The sequence below is a fragment of the Myotis myotis genome, unplaced genomic scaffold (genome assembly GCF_014108235.1).
Source record: "Myotis myotis isolate mMyoMyo1 unplaced genomic scaffold, mMyoMyo1.p scaffold_m19_p_21, whole genome shotgun sequence".
NCBI classification, from domain to species: domain Eukaryota; kingdom Metazoa; phylum Chordata; class Mammalia; order Chiroptera; family Vespertilionidae; genus Myotis; species Myotis myotis.
The window spans coordinates 6,121,800-6,137,051 of NW_023416326.1; the positions used below are offsets into that span (position 1 = coordinate 6,121,800).

A 15,252-nucleotide genomic window follows, 5' to 3' on the forward strand; every position below is an offset into this window, starting at 1 on the left:
GGGGGTTAAGTGAGAAAATGATGCATCTCGTTTAAGCCAGCGATTTGGGGGTCTTTGCTAATACAGTGAACCCTCTCACATGGTCCTACCTGTCCCCCCAAACACTCCCGTCTCCCACAAGCTTGTGCCCCTTTTATCCGTGTCCCACTCTGCCAGGAACTTCCCCTAAGAGGCGCGGAGACGCCCCATGTGTGCCTCACCAGCCCTGTACCCCAAAGGGGGAACTGGGGGCGCGGCCGAGAGCTGGCCTTGCCGGCTGGACCCACCAGGCTTCTGAGAAGGAGATTAAACGCAAGGCGGCCTCGTGGGCAGAGCATCTGGGCCTCGTTTGGTTTTACCCATCGGCCTTCACGGGGGATGAAAGGGATGGGATTGTACTAAATGGCACCTGCTTTATCTCACTGCTCACCAATCTGCATGTTGTATCATGTGCGTCACACACGCCACCAACGAGGCAAAAGGAAGCGCCATCATCAAGTCTCACCTGCTTCTTCTAAGGCTTTCCGCATCTCATAGGAGTTCATGGTGCCAGACCTGTCCACGTCGATTTCCCGGTAAATTTTCTGGAATGGCAGGTGCAAGACGGTTATGAGAACCTGCCCCAGGGTAGGGCAGGCACAGGCCCCTCGGTGCCCAGGGGGCAGGTTTCCCAGCTCCGCGCCCCCCACCCTCCCGTCGGTAGAATCGCCGTTCCTGCTGCCAGTAGCTGATGGTATTTTGCCTCTGTGTGAGCCGGTTTGTAAACCCGCACATCCAGGCAGCCAACTACTGGGGGCCCGTGTTCCTGTCTTACGTATTTGTATTCTGGGGCCGTTAGAATTCCCAAGCACAAGAGGCCACACAGCCTTTGGGGGGCGGTTTCTAGAAGACCCAGTTTCTGATCCGCGAGCTAAAGGCGGGAAGCAGACCACTGAGCCCGCAAAGCCCTGGCCTTGCGCTCTGGGCATTTGCTGGCCTGCCTTCACGCATCCTGAGCTCATGCCCTGGGAGGTGCCCCTGCCCCTCCCGCCGGGCCGCTGTGTCCACAGGCCCGAGCGCAGCGCGTCCCGACACAACCCCGGCCCTGCCGGCGGCCCTCCCGCGCTCACTTGGTACTTTTGAATCTTCGTCCAGAGAACGTAGAACTCCTTCAGGCCCAGCTTGCCGCTGCCGTCGGACTGCCTTCAGTTAAGGAGACACTGGACACTCTGGGACCACAGGAGCTCTGGCGGACCCCGCCCGCGGGGTGGGAGGGCCGGAGAGACACCTCCTGGCTCCCTGCGCCCCGCTTGCTGACTGATCTGGGGGTGCCATAGGGACCCCAGATCCTGCCCAAAAGGAGCTGTCGGATGACATGCAGGGGGCTTCCGGTGGCTTCTAGTGGCTTGCCGATTCGGGGGGTATTCTTGGGCACATTTCTAAGAGGCCTTTTTCGGGGGGAGCTACACCGCGGGTGCTGGGAGCCCATGAGACAGAACCTCTTAGAAGCTTGGACCATCCCCGCCCAGCACTTATCAGGGGCATCAGGAACAAGGTGGAAACGGATGATGCGTCGGCCCCGGGGGCAGGCGGGGGGCCTGGGAAGGCGTGAGCGAGAGCAAAGGGTGAGGAGATGCTCGCGGAGGTTGGGTTCCGTCTCCACCATCGACAGCATCGTGGCCAGAGGACACATGCGCGTCAGAGATACCATGGCCGAGGGAATACAGGTGACCCTCAACAACACAGACCGGACCTGGGCAGGCCCGCTCCTATGCGGATGTTGTTCAGTAAATGTGCCCAGTATTGTAAGTGTATTTTCTCTTATGATTTTAATAACATTTCCTGCAGCCTACTTTAGAGTAAGAATCTATAATAATAAAAGCGTAAGATGCTAATTAGACCGACATCCTTCCAGACGACCTTCCGCACAAAGCCGGGGCTGCAAGGGAAGCCCGGGTCCCGGGTGCCAGAGGGAAGCCGGTGCCGGCAGCCGGGGGAAGGAAGGCCTACTCTTGCACGAATTTCGTGCATCGGGCCTCTAGTATGGTATATGATGCCTATCGCACACAATATGTGTACATCAGCTGTTGATGGTATTGGTCAGACTTCCAGTCAGCAGGCGGCCATTAGTAGTTAAGTTTTGAGGAAGTTGAAAGTTACATGAGGATTTTCTATGATGTGGGGGGCCAGTGCCCCTCGCTGTTCAGGGGTCAAGTGTGTTTCCTGGAGGAAGAGGTGGAAACACACCCAAGGGCTTGGGGCAGAGGATGGTGGACGTACCGTGGAGTGTCCTGCCTCAGACCCAGGAATGCGCCCATTGCCCTCTGAGCCTGGGGCCTGGCTTTCCCTCCCCTGAAGTTCCACACGTCCCCTCGTGACAACAGTCCTACACCCACGCAGCAGCTGGCCTCCCTGGCGGGCAGCCTGCCTGGCTCTCTCTCTGCAGGTGACATGGCAAGCTCCCCGGCCCGTGTTCTCGGGGACGCGTGAAAGGATACATCCAGCATGTCAACCATGATCTTGCAGGTCTCCAGGCTGAAGCCATCCGACTTGATATCTTGGCCTAGAAGACAAGGTAAGAGAGACAGGAAAACCTCCTGCAGCCGCGCTGGCGAGAGAACTTTCCAGGACCACGGTGGCAGGGTCCTGGGTCAGCACCTCTGGATACAGTGGCCACTGGGAAGATGTGAAGTGGCGCATCTGGCTACTGGCTCGGCCGGGGACAGTGCAGAGGCGCCTGCCTGCTCTGTGTGCTTGCCGTGGGCAAGGGGGGCTCCCACCATGCTTTTCCTGTGGCGGTTGTTTATCCTCACCTGAGGACCTTTGTCCATTGGTTTTTAGGGGGAGTGGAAGGGAGAGGGAATGACAGAGAGAAACGTCGATGTGAGAGACACACATCGATGGGTTGCCTCCTGCATGTGCCCCAGGGCCCAGGCCGGGGAGGAGCCTGCAACCAAGGTACATGCCCTTGACCGGAATCGAAACCACAACCCTTTAGTCCACAGGCTGACGCTCTATCCACTGACCTGAGCCGGCCAGGCCCACAGGTGCTTTTAAAATAAGTAAAACAACGATGACTGACTGCGACCTGAAGTGCTCCTGGTGCAGACTCACCCGTGGAAAAGCAAAGTGGGGGCACGTGAGTTCGTGGAGGCCGGGCTGGGCCGAGGGCTTACTCGGACCGTCTGCCGCAGGCGTTTTCCGAGCCTCCCTGTGCCCAGAAGCCACCTGGGACGCTGTTCTCTCCCAGGCGGGTGCCCTCTCCTTGGTGCTGGCATGTCCTCTTTAAGGTTAGAACCTGACCCAGCGGTTCTCAACCTGGGGGTCAAACAACTCCTTTGGGGGTCCAATGACCCTTTCACAGGGGTCGCCTAAGACCATCGGAAAACACATCTATAATTACATATTGTTTTTGTGATTCATCACTATGCTTTAATTATGTTCAATTTGTAACAATGAAATGGGGGGTCACCACAACATGAGGAACTGTATTAAAGGGTCGTGGCATTAGGAGGGTTGAGAACCACTGATCCTAACCCGTCTCAAAGCTGCCAGTCTGGGCCCAACCCCTTTTTGGGGTGGGCAGGGGGCTGTGTGCGGGGCGTGGGCAGGGGGCTGTGTGCGGGGCGTGGACAGGGGGCTGTGTGTGGGGCGTGGGCAGGGGGCTGTGTGCGGGCTGTGAGCAGGGGGCTGTGTGTGGAGCGTGGACAGGGGGCTGTGTGGGGCGTGGGCAGCCAGGAGTCACCAGGCAGATGGGAGGGGGGTCCCAAGCTCAGAGGCACGGGGAAGGCTGGAGCAGGAGGCCAAGCGGCCTGGTTTCCCACCCCCACCCTCCATCTGTGTGGAAACAATGAGGCTTTAGTCAACACGTCTGCGGCCACACGTCTGAAGAGCCTATGACCTCACCGGTGCCTGGCGGCCGCGGGGTAAACACCACCGCCTTGTTTTCCCTGCAGATTGGAGCGGGGGAGGGACTGGCCCGTCCTCCTGGTGGGAGCTGTGACTCCCGGAGCTCTAACAGCCATGGGTCTGGTGACCACAGGGCGGGAGCCAGTATCTCCGGAGACCCTGCTGGCCCTGGGTTCTGGGCTCCAAGAGGAGGATCTGCTTGTTTCCGGGGCTAGTCTAGGGATGACTGGGGCGCCCACGGGGCTGACGCTCAGGCCTGCAGCATCCCGCCCTGTCTGACCCAGGCTTCCCCCTTCTGACTCACACCCTGCTCCTGGGCCGCTGTCTTACCAAAGGCCCTCGGCTCCTGTGACCATCTGAGGGGCAGAAACAGAGCTGGGGGAGTCAGGTTATAGCAGCCCCGTGTGGCTCAGGGGTGAGCGTCAACCTAGGAACCAGGAGGTCACGGTGCGATTCCCGGTCGGGGCATATGCCTGGGCTGCAGGCTCGATCCCCAGTGTGGGGCGTGCAGGAGGCAGCCAGTCAATGGTTCTCATCATTGATGTTTCTATCCCTACAATAATAGAAAAATTATAGAAGGATTCCTGACTGTGGGGGGTCGGTGCGGTGTGTGTGTGTGTGTGTGTGTGTGTGTGTGTGTGTGTGTGTGTGTGTGTGTGTGTCTCCCCGTACTGGCCACCAGCGGCAAGGCGAACCATCAGTCCTTGCCTATTTCCTGCTTTTGGCTGTGCGCAGCCTGGCCCTCCAGCCCCTCCGGTCTCTGTCCAGTTTGCTCCTTCTCTGCGGAAGCCTGGGGCCTTGACGTCGCCTGCCTGGCCACTGGCTCAAATGAAGGGACATTTCTCCCGGTGAGAAACGGGCCGGCTTAGGCTCACTGACACACATGTTTGGGAGATGCAGCTTTTTAACGTCATTCCCTTGGTTTCAGTATAAGACGGTCCATTTATTTTTCATCTTCCCTCATTATTGATCGATGCCTCTCCATCAGTGATTTCCCACTAAGGACGGCCAGGGGACGCAGGGACTCGGGGTGCTTCCCGGCTCCCGTCGTCCGGGCGCTCAGCCTTTTGTTGCCAGTGACTCACCACAATAGCCACCATGTCTGGGGTGCGGGCTTTCTGCTAGGCAGTTTCTAGGCCAAGCATGTCAAACTCACGGCCTGCGGGCCACATTCGGCCCACAACAAATATTTTTGCGGCCCAGCCAATATAACGGTATGTAAGAAACGTTTTAATAAAACTTTTGTAACTTAATCTTTACAATATCCTGTTATACATAATTAATAACAAACTACAACGTTCACTGATGACTGATTACTATAATCGTGTTGCATTCACTTCCCTTACCGGCCTTACGCGCAGGCGCACCATTTCTCTCCACTAACACTGGCAGCGAATATTTTAGCAGCCGATGGCCATGTCATTAATCTTGGACTGACTTGTTTGGTGTGCGCAATAGGAAATATTTTGCTTTCGGAGAACAGGAAAAATAGGCTTATTTGCCTTATGCTTATTAATTTGTGCAGTCATTCAGTGTCTGGTAAGTTAATGTTCAAGAAAAAATATTAACTGTTATTAAAATGCTCTATTATTTTATGTTAACGATGACTCCTTTATTTCAGCCCTTTGTATTCAGCGTGTCTCTATCGAAATAAACCTACGTTTCTATGAAAACAGAAGCTTTTGTTTTCTTGCGGCCCACAGACACTTAGACCGTGTTTGTTTGGCCCGTGTCAGCCTTGGAGTTTGACATGCCTGCTCTACGCGTTACTCATTTAAGAGGTGAGTAGTAACGTGACTGTCCAGCAGGTAAGGAATCGAGTCCGGAAGGTTCTATGACCTGGTTTAGGTCCCAAAGCCAGTGAGCCATGGACCCGGGAAGTGACTGTGACCACCAGGCCCCGGGACCCTTGTTGTTTTGAGAATCACGTCACGTAGACCCCCCCCCCTCCACTCCTCGGGGGTGGCACCCACTGGGAGGGGGGCGTGACGGTGCAGGCACAGCAGCCCAGGTGTGGCAAGGCCGGCCGCAGGGGAAGGGGCGGGTGAGGGGTTTGCACGGAGGGGAGACTTACGCTTGGCGAGAACTCTTCTCAGGATGGTCTGCAGCTCGAAGGCCGAGATCTCCGCATCCTGTGGGCATGCAAGGAGGGCATGGTTATTGGTCCCGGGAGCCGCGTGGCACACGGGGCCATCCACGTGCCCTGGACGCCCGCTCCGCCGAGCCCTGCGAGCCGTGCACGCGGCAGGTCTGGGCTGGTCTCTGCGTGTGCACCTCTCACAGGCCCCCGGAGCTGCTGGCGGGGGAGGGAGGGTGGTGGCGCCCAACCCCAGACCTAACACAGGCTCTCAGTGGTCATCGCCGCTCCACACGGGGAATAGAATCAACTCTCCACTCCTCCCGCGCTGGCGGTCTTGGGTCCCACGCCTCCCCCTTAGCACGCCTTCCTCGCCCTCTCAGCCTCGGCCCTGGCTCCCCGTGAGCTGGTCCGGCCCGCGGACCCTCAGAGCGGGCCCAGCACTTTCTCAGGGCTCCGTGGAGTGGTTCAGGCGTCTCCACTCACCCCCTTCCACTGAGTAACTGGGGGCAAGCCCATTGATGAAGATCTAGGGTGGTCGCCCTGGCTGGCTTGGCTCAGTGGAGAGCGTCCAGCTGCGGACTGAAGGGTCCCAGGTTCGATTCTGGCCAAGGGCACATGCCTGGGTTGCGGGCACATCCCCAGTGGGGGGTGTGCAGGAGGCAACCGATCGGTGATTCTCTCATCATTGATGTTTCTATCTCTCTTTCCTTCTCCCTTCCTCTCTGAAATCAATAAAGAAATAAGAAATATATATATTTTTAAAAGAATTAATATTAAAAATATATCTAGGGTGGCTTTTTCTTGGAGTCGTGGGAAGAAAACGGGCTGAAGAACTTTGTAGCCAACGGAGGCCCCCATGGCTGAGGGATTTTGTAAGAAAAGGGAAGTCCAATGCCCGTTGTGAGTGGCTCGCATTGTCCATCTCCCCAATTATCTTTGTGGAAATCAAGGATGAGGGGCCGAGTTCCACGTCTCGGTTGGAGTGGAACAGAAAGGAAATAGAAGAGCCACCGGGCGATCGAGGCAGGAGGAGCAGAGGCAGAGCTGAGGGGCCCGGGGCGGGCAGCGGTCTCGGGGGGACGTGGGCAGGAACCTGAATGGAACCTGAGTTCCATTTGCGATTCCTCCCGCCCGGCTTCGGTTCAGTCTGTTTCCTCTCCTCTTTACTGACTTATTTTAAAAAATATTTGTATTGATTTCAGAGAAGAAGGAACAGGGAGTGAGCGATAGAAACATCCACGATGAGAGAGACCATGGATCGGCTGCCTCCTGCTCGCCCCACACCGGGGATCGAGCCTGCCACCCGGGCCTGTGCCCTGACCGGGAATCAGACGGGTCCGTAGGTCGACGTCCAGCCACGGAACCACGCCAGCTTGGCTTCCCCTCCCCTTGAACCTGAAGTCGCCTTGAGGACGAGAATCAACCAGAGCACGACAGAGGTCTGGGGACACCTACCTCCCCGGCCAGCTGGGCGAACAGCCTCCTGAACCCGTCGTCGATGTCGTCCTCGCTGACATTGAGCTGGAAGGTGAGACACGGAAATGAGGGACAGCGGGTCCCCCAAGGTGACGGGCAGGCGCCTGCTCCCCTCCCCACCACAGGCCCTTCTCGACCTCACTCCCCGCCTGGACTGGGAGGTTTCGGGGGTTGAGATAAAGGATGGTGTAAAAACTTCATTTTTTTTTCCAGTGGAAACATAATGAGCGGGAGCAGGAACTACGCAGGAAGGAGATAGACCAGTGATGGCAAACCTATGGCACGCGTGTCAGAGGTGACACGCGAACTCATTTTTTTGGTTGATTTTTCTTTGTTAAATGGCATTTAAATATATAAAATAAATATCACAAATATAAGTCTTTGTTTTACTATGGTTGCAAATATCAAAACATTTCTCTATGTGACACGGCACCAGAGTTCAGTTAGGGTTTTTCAAAATGCTGACACGCCGAGCTCAAAAGGTTCGCCGTCACTGAGACAGACGCTAACGTCTCGCATAGGCGGCTCCTCGGACATCCGACCGCGTGGCCGTTTGTGAGCTGCTCTAACGGGATCGGACGGGAGGGCCGGCCGGCCTGTTCCGAGAGGATCGGACGCTGGCTGGTGAGCAGAGTCCGCGGGGCCCTTTGAAACTGCACCGACTCTGTGTTGTTTTCCTCCCTCGACTTTGCACTTGGAAGGACGGAGCCTTGCCTGTGCGTCTGTCCCAGCCCTTCGGGACCTGTCACTGAATCACTTTCATTTTATAGAGAAAGCGTGGCCCAGAGAGGGCGGTGGCGAGAATCTCACACAGATCAGCCCAGCACCGGGCCGTCCTGCACAGCCCCCCACGCACATGTGGCCTCACTCGCCCCAGCGGGTGGGGGGGGGGGGGTTGGCGCTGAAGGAGGCCTTGGTTTCCAGCTGTGGACTCCCCCCCCGAACCCTGGGGTTCCTTTCTGCCCCTCTGCTCCCGGGGTGGTCCACGTACCTCTTCAAGGTCACCCTCGATCTCGTCGTCGACCACCCTGGAAAGAGAAGGAGGCTGCGTGTTACTGGGAGGGGCTTGGGGCGGAGGACGCGCTGCAGAAACCACAGCTGACAGGTGGACGTGAAGTCCAGAGAGGGGCGGGCCGGCGGATCTCTCGCACCCCTGGGTCCTGGCCCGCCCCCTATTAGCAGAGATGCCCCGAGGAAGAGCGACGGCCAAGCAGCTGGGAGAGTCTGAGAATTGTTTGTTGGTTTGTTTGCTGGGTGTGGTCATCAGAGAGCACCGCCCCCCGCCCCCCACGGAGCTGGTACTCAGACAACCCGCTCCCCGGCCTTGGGAATCGCCTTTTTTTTTCATCCAAACACCCTGGGCCCCGTGGATCTTCCATGCTGAGACCCCCCAACAGACGCCTCTGCCTGCTGGCTCCCGCGCGGAGCCCATGGGTGACCCTACTGGGAGCACAGCCATGGTCAGTGTATCCCGGGCACCGTCCTGCTCCCGGGTGAGGGCACTTCGGCTCAGGGACGTCTTCCTCGGGCCCCTGGATCTTACACTAGGCCCCTGAGAGTTCTAACCGAAGTGCCGCCGCCGCAAAGAGAGGCTAAGGGACCTCTTGGTGCTGGCGATTGGAATCAGAGTGAACATCCTGGGGCCAGGAAGTCAGACACCTTTGTGTCCCATGGTGCAGGAGTCGGGGGCGTTCACCCTGGACAGCAGGAGAGTTGAGGGGCTCAAGGCTCCCCAGGTTTCTCCACATGATGGGACCATGTTCACAGCTAGTCTGACATTGGCCGTTAAACTGACAATAACAATGTGATGATTCTGCGAAATCGGATTCTGCAATTTGCTCCATAACCACCCGTGTCTAACAGACGTCCTCCGCGTGGCCGGTTCCCCTGCTTCCCTGAGTTTCACACTGAAGTCCTTCGATCCAGCAACCCCACACGACCCCGTCCAAGCAGGCGGGTGTCGCAGAAGAAGACCCTGACGCTCAGAGAGGCTGGAGCCCCGCCTGGGACAGGCCGGCGACGGGCCAGGAGGAAGGAAGGGGGTGCAGGGAGCCAGGAGGCGAGAGGACCTACTGGTAGTCGGCTTTCTTCTCGGAGAAGACCCTCAGGCAGAAGTCCCCGTCTTTGTTGGGCTCGAAGGTGGACGGCACCACCACGTACTCGCCCGGCGGCAGCTTGAAGCGGTTGAGCACCTCCCGCAGGTTGATGTAGGTGTCGGACCGCTCCCGCGCCCGGGTCGTCAGGAAGAACTTCTTGCTCAGGTGGATGTTGGTCTGTCCGGCCAACTGATGGACAAACGGAAACAAGTGGGCGTGGAGGGCGGGACGGGCCCCACCTCTATGTCGCTCTCGCTCTCGCGACGAGAGGACAACAGCGGCGACGTCGGCCTCGTTTAAGGGAAACAGCAAACTTTTCCCTTAAACGTAACAAAGCTCACTGAGGCCTCCCAGGGACCTCACACGCCCCGAAGTGACTCTTGGGCACGTTAAGTGTCCACGTGGCAGGAAGCTGGGTTTCCGATCCAAGTCTATGACTTCTCACTGCAGGGTCCACCTTTCCCTTCAGGCTCATTTTTTAAAAAAATATCTTTTTATTGATTTCAGAGAGGAAGGGAGAGGAAGAGGGATAGAGACATCCATGATGAGAGAGAACCATCCATCAGCTGCCTCCTGCACGCCCCCCCACTGGGGATGGAGCCCGCAACTTGGGCATGTGCCCTGACCGGGAATTGAGCCGCGACCTCCTGGTTCATAGGTCGGCACCCAACCACTGAGCCACACCGGCTGGGCCTTCAGGCGCGTTTTAAGAACATACAGGGCTTGGGAAGAGCCTCCTGTGGTCCCAGGACCAGAGATCGTCCACCCAGAACTCAGCCACGCCTGGCCTCTGCCGGCCTGGGGCAGGCAGCCTAGGTTCCCCATGCCGAGCTCACATCAGCAGGACGGCGGCCTGAGCCAACTCGCCAGGGCCCTAGAGGGGCCAGGGACCAGCCCCTGCCCACCCGTCACAAGACCCCCGAGCCGACAGTCTCAGCCGTTCACGTGTTGGCGAACCTGAGCCCCAGGGCTGGGGGCTGACGCCTGCCAGACGTACCTCCTCCGGAACCTGCAAGACAGAGAAGCGCACGCTTAATTCCGACGCCCAGATGTGCACGGGCACGCCACTGTGGGGACTGCCGCCTTTGCAGTCCCTTTCCTCTGTAGCTTCAGCAGTCGTAACTGCATCGGCTCACCCTACTCAAACCATCCCACACTTAAAAAACCTCATGCCCCAGCAATAACATCGACAAGCCATGAGCACCATTCCCATTTTGTGGAGCATGAAGCTGAGGCACGGAGCTTTGCAGTGACTTGGCTAAGATCACCCAGTCGGCCACAGCGAAGCCACACCCGCCTCCCACCAGGGAGTGCAGGGCCCCGGGCAGGAGGAAGCCAGCAAGCAGCCCAGCCAGGCGGGTGCATCCTGGGCTAGGGGCCCGCCGGCCTCAGCTCGAGGTATCTGTCGGCCACATCCCGTCTGTACTTCCTTGGCCAAGTCATTTCCCCTTTCTGGCCTCGGCTTTCTTATCTCTAAAATGGGACCAACTGACCACCCAGGTTCTTCTGGAGGCTTTCCCCCTGGGGAGGGCGGGAGCTCTGATTTATAGTATTTGCCCATTTCCCTGGTGTAAATACCCCCGCCCACCATGGCTGTCTGCGGGCTGCTGAGGTGGGCTCACTAGATGTGGGGCTGGGAGAGACCGGGAGATGGGCACATGTGGCCTCCGGGAGCCACCCCAGCACACCACTGGGTCCCACCGTCACACCTACCTGCACCCACTTCAGCTGCCCCCCTCTTCCCTCCCCCCCCCATTCCTTCCTCTGCAGCCAGAGGCTGTGAGAAGCTGGTCTGCCCTGCAGAAAGGAGGGAGGAGGGGTGGCCAGGGCCCAGCGTGTGGGGTCAGTCAGGGTCCCCGCCCGCCCCCGCCCAGAGAGGAGAGGGGGCAGTGCCGAGCTGGCCCTGGGCTGCGGCTGAGCTGGACTCTCTGGTGCGGAAAGCAGGGCGGACATTGGGGCAGTGGGTGTGTCTGCGGGGGCAGGCCCCAGGGGACCACTTGCTCCCCATCCAACGGCTCTGCTGGCCCCGAGCAGCCGCACCCCGTCTGGGTTCCTCCCTCAGTACTTCCCCACGTGGCCCAGGATGCTGTTCTCAGCCTAGCGCCTCTGTTTTTAGAAACTGGGGGGAGGGGGGGCAACCTGAGTAGCAGGCCAGGGGGACGTGAGGAGGGACAGGAGGGCATTGGAAAGGGCTGGGACCCTCGGGCGACACAGAGCCGCTGCAGGCACTTCCCGTGCTCCTCCTGGGCCCGCCCCCTGCCTGGGGTCCCCTCTCCAGTTCTGGGGGGCTTCCCACGGGGCTGAGAGGAGCGAAGGAGGAAGGAGGAAGGGGTGGGCAGGGAGCATGGAGGCGAGAGGACCTGCCGGACGGCAGCGCCCCCCACGCACCTCGTAGATGCCGAAGCCGATGGTGTGCATGTCCTCGCCCATCTTGCGCTGCCGCCGCCGGTGCTTCTGGATGAGCCCCACCAGGAAGGTGCAGCCGCGCTCGCCGTCCTCCTGGTCCTCGTCCTCCTCCTCCAGCTTGATGAGGTACTGCGGGTTCATCCAGAAGGTGTCTGCGCCAGAGGGCGGGCAGGTCAGGCCGGGGCGCCCAGCCCTGAGCAGGTGCATGGCTGGGGTGTGTGTGTGTGGGGGGCTCTGCCCTTGTCTCTGGGGACAGAGGGGGGAGAGGCGGGGCCGGCGGCAGACCCTGGGCAGAGGGACCAGCACGGAGGTGGGACTAGTTGGGCAGCTGGCAGGGGAGCCCGGGTGATGGGGGGCTGTCTGAGTCTTTCGGGACCTCAGCTAGAAGCTTCCCTGCGGTTCCCTCTCGCTCGCCCAGGCTGGCTCGTCCAGGAGGTCGGCTTTCTCACCTGGAACGGGGTGGTGAGAGCTGCGGCACCTCTCAGGGTCCCCCCCTCCCGGCTCCGATTAGAGGTCACGGGTGGGCCTGGCTGAGGAGACTCGGGGACTAGCTCCCGCTCCCCTTCGGGGAACCCAGGCGCCAGGAACACCCCTGTTCTGTGTCCCCTTGCCCACCCCCCTCCCCAGGTGTCTGCCCTCCCCACCTCCACACCCATTTCTAGAGGGACCTGAGATTCATTCATGTTTAAGGACAGCCGTGCCAATCGCCTCCCTCACCTAACGGAATAAAACTAATTGTGGAAATGAAGGCGTCCCCGAGGGCAGCACTTGGCAAAGCCTGGCTCCGCAGGGTTGTAAATGAATGTTACTGGAGCACAGCCATGTCCATGCATGTACGTACGGCCGCCTCCCTCCGGCTACAGCAGTAACGGGAGGAGTGGCCACAGCGAATGCACGGCCCACAAAGCTAAATGCATTTTCTGCCTGGACCGGGAGAGAGTGTGGTCTCTGAGCCAGTGGGCCCAGGGCCTGCCGGTGGCCCTGTCGCTGCCACCTGGGGCTGCACCCCGGAGGGAAGGATTGGAAGCCAGAGCCAGAGGTGCCGGCCAGCTGGTCCCCGGCCGACTCCTTGCTCTGGGGCCCAGGCGAGCCACATGGAGCCCAGTTTCCTCATTGGTAACAGGCCATCAGTATGGGGCCAGGACCTGCCACCGGAGTACTCAAAGCACTGATGCCACCACCAGGCGGCGGGTTCAAATCCCAGCCAGCTGAGCGGCCTGGGGCAAGTCACGTGACCTCTCTGGCCTCGGTGCCCTCATCTGAGAGATGCAGGTGATCCTCGAGGCCCTGCCTCCAGACCTGGCCGTGAAGAGGACGTGGAACAAAGGGGGTTCCCAGCGCCCGGCTGTGCGCCATACGGGGCAGACGCCATCATGACTAGATCCTTTCGGAGGGGCCAGGGGAGAGGAGGCTGGGCCATCAAGGCAGGAGAGCCAGGAGACCCGATGGCGGGCGGAGGGCGGACCAGATGAGAAGTCAGCCCTCACCCCATCTGAGCGGGGCCCACAGCATCAGCCGAGTGAACTGGGCGCTGGGGTTGCTGGGCAACAACTAGGGTCTGGACATGCCCAGGAGATGAGGCTCCCAGCAGGGCTGGTGGATAAAGAGGCCCCCGGCCCGGCCGGTGTGGCTCAGTGGTTAAGCATCGCCCCTTGCACCAAGAGGTCACTGGTTCGATTCCCGGTCAGAGCACACGCCCAGGGTGTGGGCTCCATCCCCAGTAGGGGGCGTGCAGGAGGCAGCCCATTGATGTTTCTATCTCTCTCCTTCTCCCTTCCTCTCTCTCTAAATCAATAAAAACACTTTATCTTTAAAGAGGCCCACAGGCACGAGATGGGACTGAGCGCTGTCTCGGTGGGTGTGGAGGGAGGCCATGGCACAGGGACTCTGGGGCGTGGCGAGGGCATCACAGAAACAGCCAGGCTTGGGTCCAGCCGGGCAGGAGGCAGGTGAGTGCAGGAGGTGATGTGGCTGAGAAAACAGGGAAGGGTGTCGCGACGGAGACGCAGGGACAAGGAAGGCAGAGGGTCCCAGGGGCCGGAGCTGCCACCAGGGGCCTGCGGGCTGCGATGTGCCCGTCGGGGAGGGTGAGGGGGGGCCTTACTGGGGTAGTTCCGGCAGCCTCCCGCGGTGGAGCCCCGCCTCCAGTTCCCGTCCATCTTGGTGAGCTTCCACTTCTTGTAGCTGTCGGCCGTGAGCGTGTCGGGAGTCAGGTTGCAGATCTCCAGGCGGGAATACTGCCTCAGGAAGTCGCTGAAAGACATCCTGGCAAAGCAGGGGCCCAGGCATCGGGGTTACAAGCGGGCATACCCATCATCTTAACCAGGGCCAGGCACAGCAGCCGGGGGAGCTCCCAGACCCGGAGAATGAAACGAGACAGCACATGGGCACTTGCTTGGTAAATGGCAAGGTGTCTGCAGATGGAGGTGGCCAGAGTGGCACAGACACAAACACACGAGTGTAGGTCTATTGAGCTACGGGGCCAGTTTCTTCTTCCTTCCTTCCTCCCTTCCTTCCTTCCTTCCTTCCTTCCTTCCTTCCTTCCTTCCTTCCTTCCTTCCTTCCTTCCTTCCTCCCTTCCTCCCTTCCTCCCTTCCTCCCTTCCTCCCTTCCTCCCTTCCTCCCTTCCTTCAATCCTCACTTGGGTTTTTTTTTTTTCATTGATATTTAGAGAAAGTGGAAGGGAGGGGGAGAGACTCAGAGAGAAACATCGATGTGAGAGAGACACATCGATTGGTTGCCTCCCGCACACGCCCCGACCAGGGCCCGGGATGCAGCCTGCAATGGCGGTACATGCCCTTGACCAGAATTGAACCTGAGACCCTTCAGTCCCTGGCTGACGCTCTAACGACTCAACAAAACCAGCCAGGGTCAAGGGGCCAGCTTCTTGAGGAGATGGATGACGCCCCGTTTTCTCTTGGGATCTGAACACGACCCCGTGGACCTGCTCAGCTCTGAACCCCCGGCGGAGAGGGACACATTGAAGAAAAGCTTTGAGAGTTTTTGTGTTCAGGGTCTTGTCGTGATTTAAAACAACAAACCCCGCATCCCATGCCCGGGGCCCTCGCCACATAATCTCACTGAGTTTCTAGTAAAGATCGCGGGGCAGACCCCTCTTTCCCCGAAGCCCCTGATCACCTCACCAGAATTCTCCGTCTTCGTGCCGTCTGGTCAGCCTTTCCCGCACCTCTGGGTCCACGGTGTTCCAGTTCGGGCAGCTGGGAAACCGAGCCCCGGGAGACGCGTTAGAAACTAAGACAGGGCGACCCCAAGGCTCCCCCAAACCGAGGACCAGGGACGGGCTGTCTGGCCTCCGAGGGCCCAGAC

The 15,252-nt window shown here is 59.3% G+C and overlaps 1 protein-coding gene across 1 annotated transcript in view; it reads right to left on the minus strand.

The window, feature by feature from the left end:
• The window catches only part of CAPN2 (calpain 2), a 38,526-nt gene that overhangs the window by 4,265 nt on the left and 19,009 nt on the right, over positions 1 to 15,252 (minus strand). The window contains exons 8-18 of the mRNA XM_036355181.1: positions 15,069 to 15,143; positions 14,030 to 14,190; positions 11,908 to 12,077; positions 10,517 to 10,528; positions 9,497 to 9,708; positions 8,415 to 8,451; positions 7,403 to 7,468; positions 5,942 to 5,999; positions 2,457 to 2,521; positions 1,089 to 1,157; positions 485 to 563 (exon numbers count right to left, since the gene is read on the minus strand). Of these exons, the coding sequence (XP_036211074.1) occupies positions 485 to 563; positions 1,089 to 1,157; positions 2,457 to 2,521; positions 5,942 to 5,999; positions 7,403 to 7,468; positions 8,415 to 8,451; positions 9,497 to 9,708; positions 10,517 to 10,528; positions 11,908 to 12,077; positions 14,030 to 14,190; positions 15,069 to 15,143 (1,004 nt within the window). The remainder of the gene's footprint in view (positions 1 to 484; positions 564 to 1,088; positions 1,158 to 2,456; positions 2,522 to 5,941; positions 6,000 to 7,402; positions 7,469 to 8,414; positions 8,452 to 9,496; positions 9,709 to 10,516; positions 10,529 to 11,907; positions 12,078 to 14,029; positions 14,191 to 15,068; positions 15,144 to 15,252) is intronic.